Source organism: Herpailurus yagouaroundi, unplaced genomic scaffold (genome assembly GCF_014898765.1).
Source record: "Herpailurus yagouaroundi ecotype Mexico unplaced genomic scaffold, PumYag 67493, whole genome shotgun sequence".
NCBI classification, from domain to species: Eukaryota; Metazoa; Chordata; class Mammalia; order Carnivora; family Felidae; genus Herpailurus; species Herpailurus yagouaroundi.
Window position 1 is genome coordinate 1,025,837 of NW_024420301.1, and position 16,258 is coordinate 1,042,094.

General features: G+C 56.5%; 1 protein-coding gene across 1 annotated transcript in view; it reads right to left on the reverse strand.

Moving 5' to 3' along the window:
• Nucleotides 1-4,668: 4,668 nt before the first annotated feature.
• Nucleotides 4,669-16,258, reverse strand: part of ATP2B3 (ATPase plasma membrane Ca2+ transporting 3) — a 45,265-nt gene continuing 33,675 nt past the window's right edge. Inside the window, exons 13-14 of the mRNA XM_040467466.1 lie at nucleotides 16,190-16,258; nucleotides 4,669-5,747 (exon numbers count right to left, since the gene is read on the reverse strand). Of these exons, the coding sequence (XP_040323400.1) occupies nucleotides 5,427-5,747; nucleotides 16,190-16,258 (390 nt within the window). The 3' untranslated portion in view covers nucleotides 4,669-5,426. The remainder of the gene's footprint in view (nucleotides 5,748-16,189) is intronic.

Below are 16,258 nucleotides of genomic sequence, written 5' to 3' on the forward strand. Positions count from 1 at the left end.
AGTTACTGTTGATTGGAATGGAACTAGGTGATGGGTGTTTCACTGGCGGGTTCTCTGTCTTCTCTCCCCTGACAAGATCACTGGCACTTAGAGAAGCTTCAATGACTTTGGAAATCTTTGGACCTCAGAGTTTAGCCTCCAGCGAGGCAGCTGGCTCCCCCACAATCGATGTGAGGTCAGTTTCTCAGAGACCAGAACCCCCTGCTCTGGATGGGAGGGCCAGGTGGAGGGGACGGTACGTCTAAGAGGGCTCTCTCCATCTGCACCTGTTCCACTCTGTTTCCTCCCCACCCTCGGCCCCAGGACTTACCAGAAAGAAGGGAGGATAGTTGGATAAAGCTCTGTAGGGATTTGGTGAACATCCCCAGCCCTGGCTGGGAGCCGCTATGCCGAACGGGGAGAGCGTGGCTCCGTCGGCTCTGGTCTGCTGTGGCTAATGGCGGGCTTTCTGGACAGTTTGTAGCTCTAGGTTTCCTTTTACGATGCCTGCATAGCCAGCAAGTTCCCGTCTGTGGGACTCAGTTTCCCACCTTGTAAATTGAGCAGGTTGGCCCAAATGATCAGCGATTGCTGCTTACTACTTGAAAATTCCTGGACCCGCGTGTGTGCCTATCACGCTGCCCTGGCACTTGCTGGCTTGTGTGCTGGCCTCGGGGCCTGTGCTGTCCGTGCTCATCACTCAGGGGGTGTCTGTGTTTTCCTGATGAAGGAAAGGGATTGGTCAGCAATAAGGGGTTGAGAGATTTTCCAGAACCCAAAACTTCCAGGAGCTTTTTAGTCCAGAGCATGTCTTTTATTTTAAGCCCAGTGGAGGACTCGAACTCAGGACCCCGAGATCAAGACCTGAGCTGACATCAAGAGTGAGATGCTTAAATCGGCTGAGCCCCCCAAGCGCCCCCCGCCCCAGCATGTCTTAATTACTGTAATGTGATAAACGTGATAAACGGCTGAGCCTTGCTTGGCCTGTCAAACCAGTGGGAGGAGGGGGGCAATCCAGGTCCTGTGAGGGACTTGGCCTGTCTCTTCTTTTCCAGCTGTGGTTGCGTGAATGGTGTCCCCCAAAAGATGTGTTTACGTCCTAACCCCTGGAACGTGAGGACCGGTCCTTATTTGGAAATAGGGTCTTTGTCAGTGTCAGATGAGATCCTGCGGGAGTAGGGTGGGCCTGAATCCCACGGGACTGGTATCCTTATAAGAAGCTGAGAGCAGACACGGTGACAGACACGAGCAGGGAGCAGGCCATGTGACAACAGAGACCGCAGTGCTGTGCCTACTGGCCAAGGAAGGCCACGCACTGCCAGCAACACCAGAGGCTGGAAGAGACGAGGACGGAGCCTCCCCCTAGAACCTTCGGAGGGAGCGCCGCCCTGCCGACACCTTGCTCTCTGACCTCTGGCTGGGTGGGGAACCGGGGGCGGCTTTGTGGAGGGACGGCTGGCTACCGATTCTTTTCCACGGGAACCTGGGCCATATTTGATAGCAGGACTGGGCAAGAGTCTCCACGGACAGAAACGAACGGTTTTGGGGCAGCGCAACATATGTCCATGAGGTGCCAGCTCTCATGATAAGGCACTTGGCCCAAGCTAGACTCACTTCGCCTTGTGGTTCCAGATGGACTCCCACGTCAGTGAAGCAAGGGCTCTCCGCTATTTGTTTTTCTGCTGTTTTCTGGTGTTTGTCTCTTTGCCTTTTTTAGAAGTATGGGCTCTGGTGGTTGGGAGGGAACTTAGAAGTCATTTTTGTCCTTTGTTGGCAGCTTCCCTGGAAAATGCACCCGCCGGCATTGCCAAGTTTAAAAGGGTGATGTGTGGAGTGGAGAAATAGAAGCACAGGGAGAGGAGACGTGGCAAGTTTTAGACCCGAGCTGCGGAGGGGTGGGTCACGGGGCACAGATGTCCTCCCAACAGGTGTTCAAAGACACGTAGTGAGCAAAGGAACAGATGGGGGAATGACCCACGGAGCAAGGGAAGGAGTAAAATAATGGGTTTTCTTTCCATAGCTTTGGATTAAAGAGGAAGTCTGTGATTGGAACCCATGTGCACTGCTGGTGGGGGAGGGGTCCTCAAAAAATGACACATAGCGTCACCATATGACCCAGCCATCCCACTTTTGGGTGTAGCCCCAAGAGGATCGAAAGCGGGGACTCACAGGGTTATTTGCACACCTGGGTTCACAGCAGCACGATTCACAGCAGGCGAAAGGTAAAAGCAACTCGAGTGTCCACTGACGGATGAGTGGATAAAGAAACTACGGTCTACGCGTTCGATGGAATGTTACCTGGCTTCAGAAAGGAAGGAAATTCTGACACAGGCTACAACACGCACGAACCCTGGGGACCCTGTGCTGCTCGAAATGAGCCCGTCGCACACAGAAATTGTAGGATTCCAGTTCTGCGAGTTGCTTCGAGTAACTCTAAGACTCACGCAGATGTGAACTCACATTCACAGAGACAGAAAAGATGGTGGGTAGCAGGGGCTGGGGGAGCGGGGTGGGGAGTTAGTGTCTAATGGGAACAGAATTCAGTTTGGGGAGATGAAGATGTTCTAGAGACGGTGTGCAAGTACTCTATGCCATTGAACTGTTTGCCTAAAAACGGTTAGGATGGCGACTTTTACGTGGTATGTATTTTGCCGTAAGAAAAAAAGAAAAAAGACGGAGTCCGCGTGTGTCCCAGGCTCTCCCGTTTGGGTTGGTGTTCCCAGCCCTCGCCTTCCTTTGAGGACGCTGGTCCTCAAGGTCAAGACAGTCAGAGGGTCACCACGCAGACCTCCCCTGGGAGCGCCTCTGACCCCATGGGGCAGGCGAGCCCTTGCTGCCTCCCTGAAGGATTGGGGAGGTGGCCGCACACCTGGTCGGGGGGGGGGGTGCTCTGCCTCCCCTGGAGCTCATCTCGGCCTGGCGAAGTGGATGCGGACGCCTCCTTTTCATTCCGGATGACAATTCCCGAAAAACTAACAAATTACACACGTTACCCAGACTGGGACTGTAGGAGGCTTTCATTTTTTTTTTTTTTTTAATACATGGAAATTTCGGACTATTCTTTAAATTAGGAAATTCAACTACAGACTTTAAGTTATGATGCATCTGGTCTTCCTCATTAAGATAATTTTCGTTCATCTTTATAACAGGCAGATAAAAATGGAAAACGTATTTAATAACTGAACACAGTTGACCAAGCCATTCCGTATAATACGCTTTATAGAGACGGGCTTCCTGATGAGACAGGTGCCTCGGCCTGAAGACCGTACAGAAAGCAGAGCAACACTCCGAGGTCACGGCGCCCCTTTTCTGAACCCCACACCCGGGGGAAAGGCAACCTGGGGACTAAACAATCGACACGTACCGTAGGCAACTTTGTACAGCAGCAGTGAGGGTTTTTTGGACTCTATAGTGACCATTAGTTCTACTGATGTGTCTATAACAGAGAATGAAAAGATTTCCAATTTTATTTCTAGTTTCAGAACACACAGACCCTCAACAGATTGAGTTGCCCTTTTTTTGTTGTCGGTTAAACAAGGACATTAGGGAACAATTTACAAATGGGTAACATTCTCAATGTGCCCTTTGGAATAAAGGGATGGCTTTAAGTTATCTGTAGCTGGCATTTTCAGTGGGATTTTCTTTTCTAACCGAAATTCCTTTGCCCGAGATTTGACTACTCCCGCTCAGGGGTGACGCGGCATTCCTGTTAGCGGTGGGAATGGCGACCTCGGTGCTCACGGACGCGGGTGGAGGTGAGACGAGTCCCCTGCCCGTGGGCCTAGGACAGGGCGCGTGCTGCGAGCCAGCCTTGCCAGCCACCCACACTGGCGGTTCCCATTCCTTCCCGCCTCCCTCCGCTCGCGGCTGGCCCTCAGCGGCTCAGCCCCAGGCCCAAGTGGTAGGCACGTGCACCTGAACTGCCTCTCTGCAAAACACGAGACACGTGCTTGTTCTGCTCAGTGCGCGTTCAGGGGGAAACTGAGGCTTGGCACGAGGCATGCCCACACTGCAAGGAGAGGCTCCCGAGGGAACCGTCTGGGGAGCCCAGGCCCAGCTCTCCCACGTGCAGACGGGGTGCTCAGCCGGCATGGCGAGGCTGGCCTCCTCAGCCTTCCCCGCCCGTGAGAGAGAGCGCCAGGTGTGATCGCAGCGACAGCGACGAGGTGCCATTGCTCCCAGGGGCTTCGCTGCCACATCTGCTTCCCCCACGTCACTGTAGGTGGCTGCCTCTGTGGGTCACAGTTGTCCTTGAAGGAGAAGATCCGGGTCGGAAGAGTGCTTTGGCGGGCGATGACCGAGAACTTGCTCCAGCCACTCGACAGACACCTCGGTACAACTTCTCGGTTGTGGTCATTTCAGCTCCTCTTGGGTTTTGATGGTACCTCTTCCTCTGCCGCTTTTTGCCTCACTCTTGCTGCTTGCGCCACCCCCCACCTCTGGCCCTGGCTCTCCTGGGGCTGCTCCAGGAATTCTGGGTTCTCCCCAGGCATCAGCGAGGCAGGGGGTGGTGCTTCATGCTGTTGACGTAGGGGTGCGGACAAAGAAAGCCCACCAGCCAGAATCCAGGACTTGGAGTTGAAACCAGTCGAAACCGAAAGCAAAAGTCCCCTTTCCAGCCCCTGGAGGGGATCTTTCTCATCAATACTTTGGTATTTTCCTTTTAAATAAAAAATTCCATTGCAAGGGTTTTGTTTTGTTTTGTTTTCCTCTGTAGGCAGGGGTCTCAAAGTGCAACATCCTCGGGAACTGTGCGGGGAGGAAGGGCTGGGATGGAGAACGGAGGCTGGGCGGAAAGTGGGGGGCAGCGAGTGGGGGGGGCAAGCCACCAAAAAGATATTCTTGCAGTCTAGTTCCCTGAAAAAAAACCTGCCACAATAAATAATGAGATTTCAAAATGAAAACACCCGATAAGAGGAATGGAAATTCATGCTGATAAATAGCTCCTTATTCTTTAAATATGCATCTGGTCATATAGGTACGTATATGTCTATACGCACGCTCATATCTATGCACACGCACACACATACGGACTGCACATGTGTCCCGGGGAACGGGCGCTTGGTGGCGCTGGTACACCCGCAGGCAGCTCCCGGCGGTGGGCGGTCCGGGCTGGGCATCCTTCCAGGCCCTGCAGGGCTCTCCCTAGGGTGCCGCCGAGCTCCCAGCGAACGGGCCCCTGCCCCACCACACAGCCCAGACAGCGACCCGTCTGGCGGAGTTGTAGTGTCCGTTAAAAAAAAAAAAAAAATGCTTCGATAGAAAAAAGGGAAACACAGCTCTTGTCACTCTCTAGTTTCTCCCTCTTCGTCTTCAGTCCCGGGTAGGAAGCCTTGGATGGATGGGCTTCCCGCAAGCGCCGTCGGGGCACCATCCTCCTTGCAGGCCTGCGCCATCCCGCCCGAGCGCGCTGTGCGTGTGGTGTGCGCGTGCTGAGAGCGGGTCCCCTAGAGGGACGTCTCCACGCTGTGGAGCGGGCTCCCAGGTCTGGAAGAAAACACTGACGAGGTAGCTGACTTGGTGCCGTGCGTGGTCAGGTAGATGCCGCTGTCTATGGCGTTGTTGTTCTGGTTGGGGGACGGGGGCGGGGGGGCCCGCAGGCGCTCCTCGTTCTCGTCCACGTCCGTGTCATCGATGAGTGGGATGTTGTGGGTGTAGTCATTGATCAGAAACTCGGGCGTCGCCATGAAGTTATGAATGGAGGTCTTGGATTCCGGTTTCTCCAGGCCTTCATAGAGCGAGCTACGGAACGCTTTCACCACCCGGATCTGGAGTGGAAGGTGCAAGGACAGGGGCGCGAGGGGGGAGCAGGAAGACAGGGAAGGGAGAAAGGATGGAAGGAAAGGAGGAGGGGAGGAAGGAAGGAGGGGAGGAAGGAAGGAGGGAAGGAAGGAAGGAGGGAAGGAAGGAAGGAAGGAAGGAAGGAAGGAAGGAAGGAAGGAAGGAGATAGTCAATGGCTGGCTAATGCTGGCAAATTCCACCCACACCAATAGCACAAGGTCACCGCTGACAAATAGCCATCCATTGGAATGGAACAACAGGCAGCTCTGTGTGGTTGCAGTAAGGGTGTTCGGGTTTGGGGCTATGTCTCATCAACTGATCCATATGCGGGACAAAGGGCGGTAGCTTTCTCTAGGCTGACCTGTGCACATATTTTGGAACTCACGAGTGGCAAATGCCTGGGACCCTTAGCTGTTAACCCCCTTTCCCAGCTCCAGGAGCGGGCAGGACTGGCTTAGGTGGCCCCCGGGCCCTCTGCCAAATCTGAATTCCAACTTGGTAGAACAAAAAGATGATTCGAAAAAGGGAGAATGGTAGAGAGTGGACTCCCCACTTTCTCTTACCAGAAAGTCTCAAGAACTTTCTGGTAAGAGAAAGTCCCCAGCCTATGGTCACGTTGCCAGCCTTCCTCAAATGGGTCACCCTCCCCAGCTTCTCTATAGATCTCTTCCTCTCTCCCGCCAGCTCTCGGAACTGTAACCAGCACGAACCGTGCCCGGACCCACGTGGCCATCAGTCTTCCTGCTGCTAAGCGCACTGGCTACTTTTGTGTCTCCATCTCGGGGCCACTCAACACAGCTGACTGCCCCGCTTCCTGGAAAGCCCTCCTGGTTTCCCTGACATTGCCACCGCGTGACCCTCCTCCTACCTCCCTGACTGCTCTGGCCCTGTCTCCTCCACTTCTCCTTCCTCTGTCCCATGGTGCCCGAGAGCCCCGGCCTGGCACCGGTCCTCCTCCCCTCTATTCGAACGCCCAGGCCCACCTCTTCGCCGGGGACTCATCTGGCTACAATCAGAGACTGTGGCCCCGGCGCCTCCTCAGAGCTCCAGGCGCGAGAGCCTGCCGGTCTCCCATCTGGAGGCATCCAAGACTGAAAATGGGCCCCGCTTTGAATTTGCACCCACCAAACCTATCCTGCTGGGAGGCCCTGACCCACCGAGATGGTTCCTCAAGCCTCCTTACAACCCTCCTGGCCTGTGGCTGATTGGGTGGTCATTTCCCTTCAAGGACTTCTGCCTGTGCGTCTCCTGCCCTTGTTCCTGGCTGCTCCGCTGGCATTTGCAGACCTCAGATCAGCATAACTCCCCGCAGGGAAGCACATCCCACAATGCCCTGATCCCTGGCTACCGTGGCCCTCAGCCCCAGCTGGGCGCAGCCACCTCCTACAGGCTCGTGCTCCCAGAATTACCCCGTCGTCTCTTCAGTCCCGCCTGCACTTAGATGCGTGCTCAAATATCCTCACAGAGCTGCTGCCTCTCTTTGCTCCCTCCCTGGCCCCCCACCCTGGGCTCCCTCTGGGTTCTAGAAGCCAGAGTCGACCTCTGTTGGGCAGAGGGAAGGCCTCTGCAGGGCCCCGCGTGAGCCAGCTGGCCTTGTGCTGAGATGGGGATGCCAGCTCCTTCCTATGTGAGTGGCTGGACACAACATCGGTTGTAACATCATTTCCAGGTCAAAGGTTCTAGGATTTGGTTTTCTTGGTTTAGACGAGGTGTCGGCAAACTGGGGCCCAAGGGCTAACCCTGGCCCTCGGCTTGGGTTTATAAATACAATTTTACTGGCACACAACCATGCCCATTCATTTCTGCATGGTTCGTGGGGGTCTTCGAGATCATAGGACAGAGTTGGGTAGTGGCGACAGAGACCTGGCTTGCAAAGTAAAAATAATTACTCTAAGGTCCTATATAGGAGAAGTTTGCTGCCCCCTAGTTTAGACCACGAATCACACCGCTGACAATGAGTCTCCTTCAACCCTCCAGCGTCTGGAACCCAGGACTGTCACTGCTTGGCCAAGCACAATTTAAATCAATTTAAACCAGTTGAATCTCAGTCATTTGAGTGCAAAAATAATCAGCCAAAGAGCTCCGTAAAATTGGAATTTTCTAACTCCAGATCTTAAGTCTGCTTAGGATTTTCTTCGAATTTGGTGAAGTCACATCTTTTGGATTACAGATGGCCAACTATTTGCACTCAGTTCCTTAGTTCCCCCAGACTGGCTCCTGAGAAAGGGCTAACACAGAAATTGAGGTGAGCATCATTTGACGTTTTTAATGAAAAGAAATAGAATTCAGTTTTTGGAGTCACGGCAGATGTGGACTCATTATTTGGGCCTTTCCTGGTGCCAGAACTATGGGAGAGCTACCGGGACGTTTATTGGCGGCTACTTGGCAGTGGTGGAGAAAGGAGAGTAAGCTGGATCCCACTGCCCTTGACCCTGGGGGCCTTTGTGGTAAGTTTTCCTGCAATGATCTGATGACCTGGGCTACACTCTGTCCTCTAGCTGAGCTCCTCCCCTCATTTGGATCTGGGTCAAGTGATCAGGCCAGAGCCCTGCTGAGACCCATCCCAGGTCCCTGCACCTGGCTGAATGAACTCCATCGTCTCTGCCCAAAAAGGGCAGCCAGCCCTTCCCTCTTCAGCTTCTGCGGCTCTGGAATGTTCCTTCAGGGTGCTCCTCCCAGGTATAACCAGACTCACTTTAATGACTGTCTTGTCGCTAGCCTTGTTTGCGGCCTATCAACAGAGTGCAGCCTCGAGCAGTCACTCAATCACCAACAGGGGGTGCCAGGGCCGCTGGCCAAACTCACGGTTGGGGCTCTTGGGGCTCCTGGCCTCCCGAGTCTCTTCTGGCCTTCCTACAGGTCCCACTTCCCCGCATTCCCATCCTGGGCTGTTAACAAGTCACTGGTATTGGTGTTACGATGGGGTGTTTTCAGGCCACCCAACACTGAAGAACACAGTCACTTCCTGGGACACTGGTTTGGTGACAGCCAGCAGTGTCGAAGAGAGGCCTGCCCTAGAGACCCGAGGTCACCCACGGGGGCTTGACCACATCGCCACAGCCGACTTCAGGACCGCTCACCAAGAGCGACCACGGCTGGGCAGAAACGGTGCCCTTCCCCTCGGGCTGCCTCAGGCTACTCTCCCGACCTGGGACCATCAGGTCGCCTCTCCATCTCTACCACTCCCAAGGGGACCTTGCCACCCTCAAGGGTGTCAGTGCCACCGACAGCCCACACGCTGCAGTGACACCGTATCTCCCCTTTGAACCACCTCCGCCTATGGCTGCGGCCAGCGTGCACCCCTTCCCAGCATGCACTGCTCCACCTCCCCTGGGATGGCCGAGGGCTCTACCGGACTGAAGGAGGCTCAGGAGGGCCCTCGGCCTTGGCCCCGTCAGCCCTGGTCTTCCGGTTCTAGTGCCGGGCTCCTTCGAAACCACAGAGGCACCTCGACCCCCGACCCCTGACCCCCGACCCCAGCGTCCTACAGCAGCATGCCCCATGGCCCCCAGTCCCCCAACCCCTTCACGGCGGAGGCCCCTCTACCTCCACTGCTGTTGCCACACCTGCAGGGCCCTGGGGGCCCCTTGGGACTCAAGCCCCCAAGGGCGGAGACTCCGACTGCCTGGTCTCTTGATCTCTCCCTGGCTCTTGCCTGTGTGGCTGCCATCCCCGGGGTGCCTTGCAGCCTCCCTCCTCTCCGACTATTGAGTCAGGCCCTGCCCTCCCAGCCTGGCTGGTGTCGGGACTCCGAGCATCACAGCAGGTGAAGGAGCTGCTCTGGGTCCACTCCGTGCAGTGTGGGAATTCACTGAACTGAACCCCCCGAAACTCCATTTTGCTGAGGGCTAATCTGAAAGTAAAAGACGTGAAAGCACTTTCCAGTAAACTTGACTCCTAGGGCTACAGCCAAGGTGCCTGGGAAGGTCGAGGAGGATCAGGTCGGGCTGGGGCTGGAGGGCTCCCCCGTACCTTCCTGTCTCACCCCAACCGAGACCCCGCCCCCCCGCCAATTTCCTGACATCCGAGAGCCAGCCGGCTTGCTCCTGCACTGCCTGGGTACCCCGCCCCGGGCCCTGCGCCCACTCACGGATGTTGCCTCCTCCCTCGACTAGCGTACTCATTTGTCTCTCTTAAAAGAGACCCTGTCTTGGCGCCGCGGTCCCCTCTGGATGCTGGCAATGGCCGCTTCTCGCCTCACCCCCTGCTCCCCAGGTACCTCCCCAGCTGGGCACCCAGCACTCCCCGTGCCACATCCCCGCTTCCTGGCTGGGTACGGGTGTGCAGGGTCTCCATCCGCCCCCACCCCCCTCCCATCTGGGGGCCCCAGGGCTCATCTCGGGACCTTTTCTCTTCATCTACACCAGCACACTTCCCAGGTGCTCGAATCTGCCGTGGCCCTAAGTTCCATCTGTCTTCTAATGAGTGCCGCGTCCCTATCTCCAGACTGTGGGCTCCGGCTGCTACTTTAGCTTCACCCGCCCCACGCCTCCTCCCTGGTCTTCCTGCCAGTGCCCTTGACCTCTACCGTCTATTCTCTGCATGGCAGCCCAAGCAATCTTTTCAAATAAGAGCCCGAACAAGTCACATCCTCCACTGGTCTAAACCCTTCTGTAGCCGCACCTCCTGCAAAGTCAGGGCCTGCCTCGGGCCGTTTTCTTTCGCATCCTTCTTTTCCAGCCTCAGCTTCTTGGCTCTTCCGTGAAGAACACTGGCACACCCCTGCCTCAGGGCCTGTGCACAAGCTCTTCCCCACTGAGCCTCAAGGCTCCCCCTCACCCTCCGTCTCCTTGCCGTAGCCCCCTGAAGACAGGGCTGCGTCTGATTCACGAGCTCCCCAGCCCCCAGCCCCCAGCACAGCGCCTGCACCCAGCAAGGGCTCAGAGAGTGGGCAACCCTGCCGAAAGTCTTCTCCAGCAACATTACACCTGCCCTTTCGCCTGCCTAGACTGTTCTGCCAGACTGTCCTGTGCTGGCCTTTTCTCTTTATTCAGAACCCGGCTCACACATACATCCTTCTAGAAGCTGTCCCGGACACTTAGCATAAGCTTACTTCTCTGTTTGTTCCTTGCTGTCCGCCGCCCGCCCCGACATGTGAGTGCTGGCCTGCCTTCACCTGAACTGTGAGCTCCACTAGTGGGGACAGGGCAGGTGATGGCCCAAACTCACAGCGCCACGCCAGCCACATGGAGCCAAAGCAGAAGGGATGCTTATGTCAGACTCTGCAACAGCACTATGCTACTGATGGATGCTTGGGGTGCGAGCAGAGGGGCTGAAGGTCAAGGCTGAAAGTGGGGCAAAGTGGATGGACTCCGCTTTTGTTTTGACCTTCAATCGCTCAAGTTTGCAATGCAGGTGGTGATGGGGGCAGAGTAGGGATGCGAACACCGGGAGGCCAGGGGAGGCCTGAGGGAGCACCCGCCCCATTAAAGAAATGCACAAAGGGAATGAAAAGAAAACAAGAGAAGAGAAAAACAAAAGCAAAGGCTCCAGAAACATGATGACAACAGTAACAACAGAAACTGCCTTTGACAACCTTCTGGCCTTTTCTCCTCTGTGCTGTGGGACAAGCAGGCCCCAGACGGGGAGGGGTCCTCATGCTCTCCGCCCTCCACTTCTGTCTCACTGCTGCTCCTGCGAAGCCCTCCCGCCCACCCCCTGCCCGCCACATGCTTGATGGACATGCCTGTCTCTGTGCCGGCCACTAATCCAGAACCTTCTGTGGGAGGGAGGGGACTTTCTGCTCTCCTGGCATTCAAGCTCTGGGTTTATGGCAAACTCTGAGCAGAGCAGCTGGGGAGAGCCAGGGGAACTGCTTTCCAAGTACTTTGGGGTTCCCAGGTCCCAAACCATCCCTGCAGGCATGAGGGTGAATCGTGACTCGAAAGCGACACAAAGAGGTGTGGGGCGACATACCCACAGTTGAAGAGGAAGGTTCCCTTTCCTCACCAAGGAATTAAGAAACTTGAACTCCAGAGCTGGCCCTCCCACTGATGGACCGGACCCCAAACCAAAGGCAGGGCTCTGTGTATGTGAGCAAGTCAGACATGCTAGCGGCTGGCGACTTTCGTGAAGGTCACCTCCCATCCTGTGTGCGTGCATCTGTGCCCAGGACTGGGAGAGTCCAGACTCACGCTGCCGATGTCAACAAGCCGTGGCACTGAGGTGACCCAGGTACGGTGGGTCCCCGGCCTTTCGGGGGGTGGGCCTTGCCTCTCATCCTGGCCGTGGCCAGGTGCAGGGCCTCAGAGAAGTCTCTCGAGCTCCCTGGGCCCTAGCCCCCAGCCCTGGGAGTCGGCCTGGAAGTGCCCACTGGGGAGGGCCTAGGAGCAGCGGTCCTGGGGTCTGCCTTGGGCTGCGAGCTGGCTGGTACTGTATGAATTGCCTGGAAGGTCCTTCCCTGGGGTGGGGCCCATGCTTGCAGGAAGGGCTCGTGCAGGACAGGGTGATACCAGTCCTAGTGTGGAAACAACACTGTCAAATAGCTGAGAAGAAATGCCAGTACACTGTCCCCAGAAACCCAAGGGGAGAGAGAGACTTGGCTTGAAATGGACGGACTCCCTGAGAAAGGAGCAAACTCCAGCAGACGAAGCTGTGCTCGCTTTGCGGGGCTCCTTCCTCTATGGGGCTGGCTCGATTCCTCAGGCCCCAGAAGGGCGTGTGCAAGGAAATCGTGGGGGCTTACCCGGCATCAGCATTGCCAAGTTGGATGCCAGGCTTTCATGTTGCAAAGGCAATTAAAATAAAGCAACTGCTATGATCTCTTTCAGGCTACGTTCATCTGAACTAAAGAGCCCTGAGGGAGCTCTTCAAGGCCACATGTGGCCAAACTCACTGCCCGCCTCCGCGCCTTCCGCCCGGCTGGGTCAGGAGCCGTATCGCGAAGCACTGTACCAATAAACGTTCGAGTATAGAGACCCAGTGCTGCTGCAGGGACAGGATTTGGAAAGTGTGGCTGGGGAGGTGGTGGGGGGGGGTGGCTAGGGTGTGTCCGTGTCTCCGCTCACACCTGGAGGCAGCCGTCTGGCACCCGGCTTGCTGCTGGGTAGTAAACGTGGGTGAACCTATATACCATCTGGGGCTGTGGCTTGGACCCTCACATGCAGCCAGGGTGTGACACCGAGCCTCTGGCATTAGTGTGTGAGCGGGGAGGAGCTGGGGTGACCGGCATCCCAGCAGGGGATAGGATTTCCCTCCCGGCTGGTTTCCTTAAGACCGAAAAACGGTTATTAACGGATGCGCTTTCTGGAGCCACTCACAGGGGCTGGCCTCCAGCCCACGGCTGAGGTCCCGTGAAATGAGGTGGACGCCATGGAGGGCGGATGCCACACCCCAGGTTGAGAATGAGCATTGTGTGTGGCTCAGGGAGGGCGGCTGGGTGCAGGAAGCCTGGGGGGGGGGCGGGGTCAGAGGTCGGCTAGAAGGTTGAGGGGGTGAGGCTGTGGGTGTGCTGAACTCCGAGGGTCTCTGCGTCTCTAACTCTCCCTCTGGCCCCGGGGACATTCTCTGGCTGCCTCTGGCCTGGGTGCCATGTGCTGGGACCCGTGTCGGTGAGCGCAGCCACCTATCACTGTGGCCCTCGGGCTCTTTGTACACAACCCGCACTGGGCCTTCTAAGGCCCGGAGGGCCTCAGGTTCTCAGTGGAAGTGCTGTCAGACCAGAGGCCTTGCTCCAGCATGTGGGATAAGGGCCAGGCTGGCCGGGCGGTGGGTGATAGATGTCCCATCAGAGCTGGGGCTCTGCTCAGGAAAACCCTGTAGCCTGCGCCCACAGCACCTTCTAGAATGCTCGGCTAGGAGCTCTGCTGTGGTCTGTGCCTCGCCTTCCTTCCGGTGAGTTCCAAGAGAGGGTGGGGACCTGCGTCTAGTCACTTTTTTCGCCGCCGCCACCACCGGGCCTTTCCCTGGTTTGCACAATGAGGGTGCTGGGCTTAATGGTTTCTCTAGGCCCTCAGAGAGTTCCAAACCAATCTGCCACGCAGTGGTGATGGCAGGAGGTGGTGTTGGTTGGTGGCTTCCAGAAGCAGGCATGTCCCCTGGTGTTGCCTGGTCCTCCAACCAGCATCTTCCTCCACAGTGGGGTCCTTTCTGAGGTGCTGCTGCTCAACTGGGATGGGCTGGGACATTGGGATCCCCTTGCTATCACACCAGCACCCTCCTCAGACAGGCACTAGTTAGATGCCCCTGGAGTAGCTCAGGACCAGGGGGAGGGGTGGTGTCTTTCGCACTGTTCTTACCAGGCACTGCTGGGCTCCCAGCGGTGGGAAGACGGGGGTGACAGATGGCTGCAGAAGGAAGGAAGGTGCTAGGAAGAGGAGAGAAAGAGGCTCCCACCAGGGAGGAAGCCCAAGGAATCCAGAGGGAGCCAAGAGACAGCAGGCCTCGCCAGGATCCTGGAGGGGAGGCCCAGGCTGGCCCTGGAGCAGAACAAGGCCAGAGGTGTGGAGAAGGCCCGAGGGGCATGACGAGTGGGGGCTGTGTCGGCTGCCTCCCCTGCCTCAAGTCAACAGACAGATGGACGGACAGACAGACAGAGAGGAAGTACGGACAGAGATGGCAAAGAAACACGTGGAAAAAAGTCACGGGTGAGGGAGGGACAGGGGCAGGTCAGTATGTGCCCCTTCGGCAGACCACGCCCCCTCTTGTCCCTTCATTTCCAGGAAGAACGTGCGCTGTCCTAGCCTTGCCCTAGCTGGTGCGCCCCGGGGAGGCTGAGTACCGTTTCTGTCCTCGGTTGACTGGAGGTAGCTGAGCCCCGTGCAGACTTGTCTGGGTGGGCTGGTAGTGAGACCCTTCTGGGACAAGGCTGTAGCTTTCCAGCCTGTCTGTGATGGCTGTTGGCCAATGTCTGTGGCCCGGGTGGGGGGCCCAGTGAGTGTGCAAGGGAGCCGGAGGTGTGTGTGGCCTGTGTTTTGGGGGTGGGGTGTGTGCGTGCACGCACATGTACGTGCTGTTTCCGAAGGGGACCACATGGTCCAGCGGGGTCTGGTGCGGCCCACATCCCTTCCTTAAAGGGCAGAGTGGCCTGAGACGACAGTTTGAGCAAGAGGAGGGATGCCCCCCCCACTGGGGACCTCTCACCAGTTCCTAAAAAAAAAAAAAAAAAGCGCGAAGAAAATGCAAAAAGAAAAAAAAGAGAAAAGACAAGACAAAAGGCAAAAGGCAAAGAGAAGAAATCAAGCAAAAAGAAAAATGCCAGAGTCTGGTGAGGGAAAAAGGCACGGTTAACAGCTCCCGTCTGTGGGGAAGTGATGTGTTCACGGAGGTGAGAGTTGCCGGGTTTCACTGGAAGGAAAGGAAAGAGGTAGCATCGAACCATCCCAGCAGGGGCTCTGGGCCCATACTTGAAAGTTTACTGCTTGGTTTTTGAGATGAGTCTGTTACAAAAGCAGGTGGCTGTGGCCGGGAGCAGAAACGTTCCCTGCATTCTCTCTCATTAGGGAAACCATGGGGCGGTGGGTTCTAAGAGCTTTCCCTTCGTCTTTGTAAAAAGATACCAGCAAACACGGAAGTTTCTATCTCTTTACGACAGCCCCTGGGTTCTCTTGAAAACGTGACTAGCATGGTGGGAATGTTTCACTGGAACATGTAGGAAGGAATCTACCTGTCCCGGCTTCTTGGAGGAAGGGAGAGAGAGAATGTGGACCAGACCACGTTAAGACCTTCCAATCCTGACGCCTGTTTGGAAAGAGCAAAGGTGCCCTGGGAACAAAAGGGACACGTGGCAGAGTGCGGGCTGGGGGTGTGAGGATGACTCCTGTTTGAGGAACCCCTCAGACACCTCGCATACGGGCAGCTCGGGGCCAAGGCCTACAGGGCAGGTAGCACCCGAGCAGAAGCAGTCGGCCACCACTGAGCCCACCTGGGGACACGTGACAGCGGCCTCCCGAAGCCCACCTCAGGTGCACTGCCTTTGGAAACCACCTCCAGGAGAGTTCTGGAAGCTGTCAGTTTAGTCCCAAGTAGGTGGGCCGGATTATTCTGTTGCGAACGATGCCGGAAAGGCACTCGCCTCCCCCTGCGGCCCTGCGAGGCGGTCCCGAGCCTCCCTTTGGCTGCCCCGCAGAACACCGACCAAGGCCCCATCCTGCCACTGGACGCCACCCGAAGCGGCCCAAGTTCGTGAAGAACCATTGGCAGATGCAGACGAGTTCAAGAAAAGCAAACCAACGACAGGAGGAACGAACAGCGAACAACCAAACAAGGCAAAGAACAGAAGGTCCGGCAGGGCCATGGATTCAGTACATTTCATAAGAGGATATGGCTTTGGAGACACACACCGTCTGGGCGGAAAGGACTGGACGGGGAAAAAAGAGAAGGAAGAGTTGGGGAGGCTTTTGCTTCCCCAGAGATGCCATTTATGAGAGAAAAGGGGACTCAAGACTCACTCCCAGCGGCACTGGTGGGATTGGCAGCAGAGAGAATTACGTGAGTAGGGGTAGAAAGATTGGTTACGTCATGGAGCTGGCTGAGGACTGAAGACCGCCGGCGCACAGC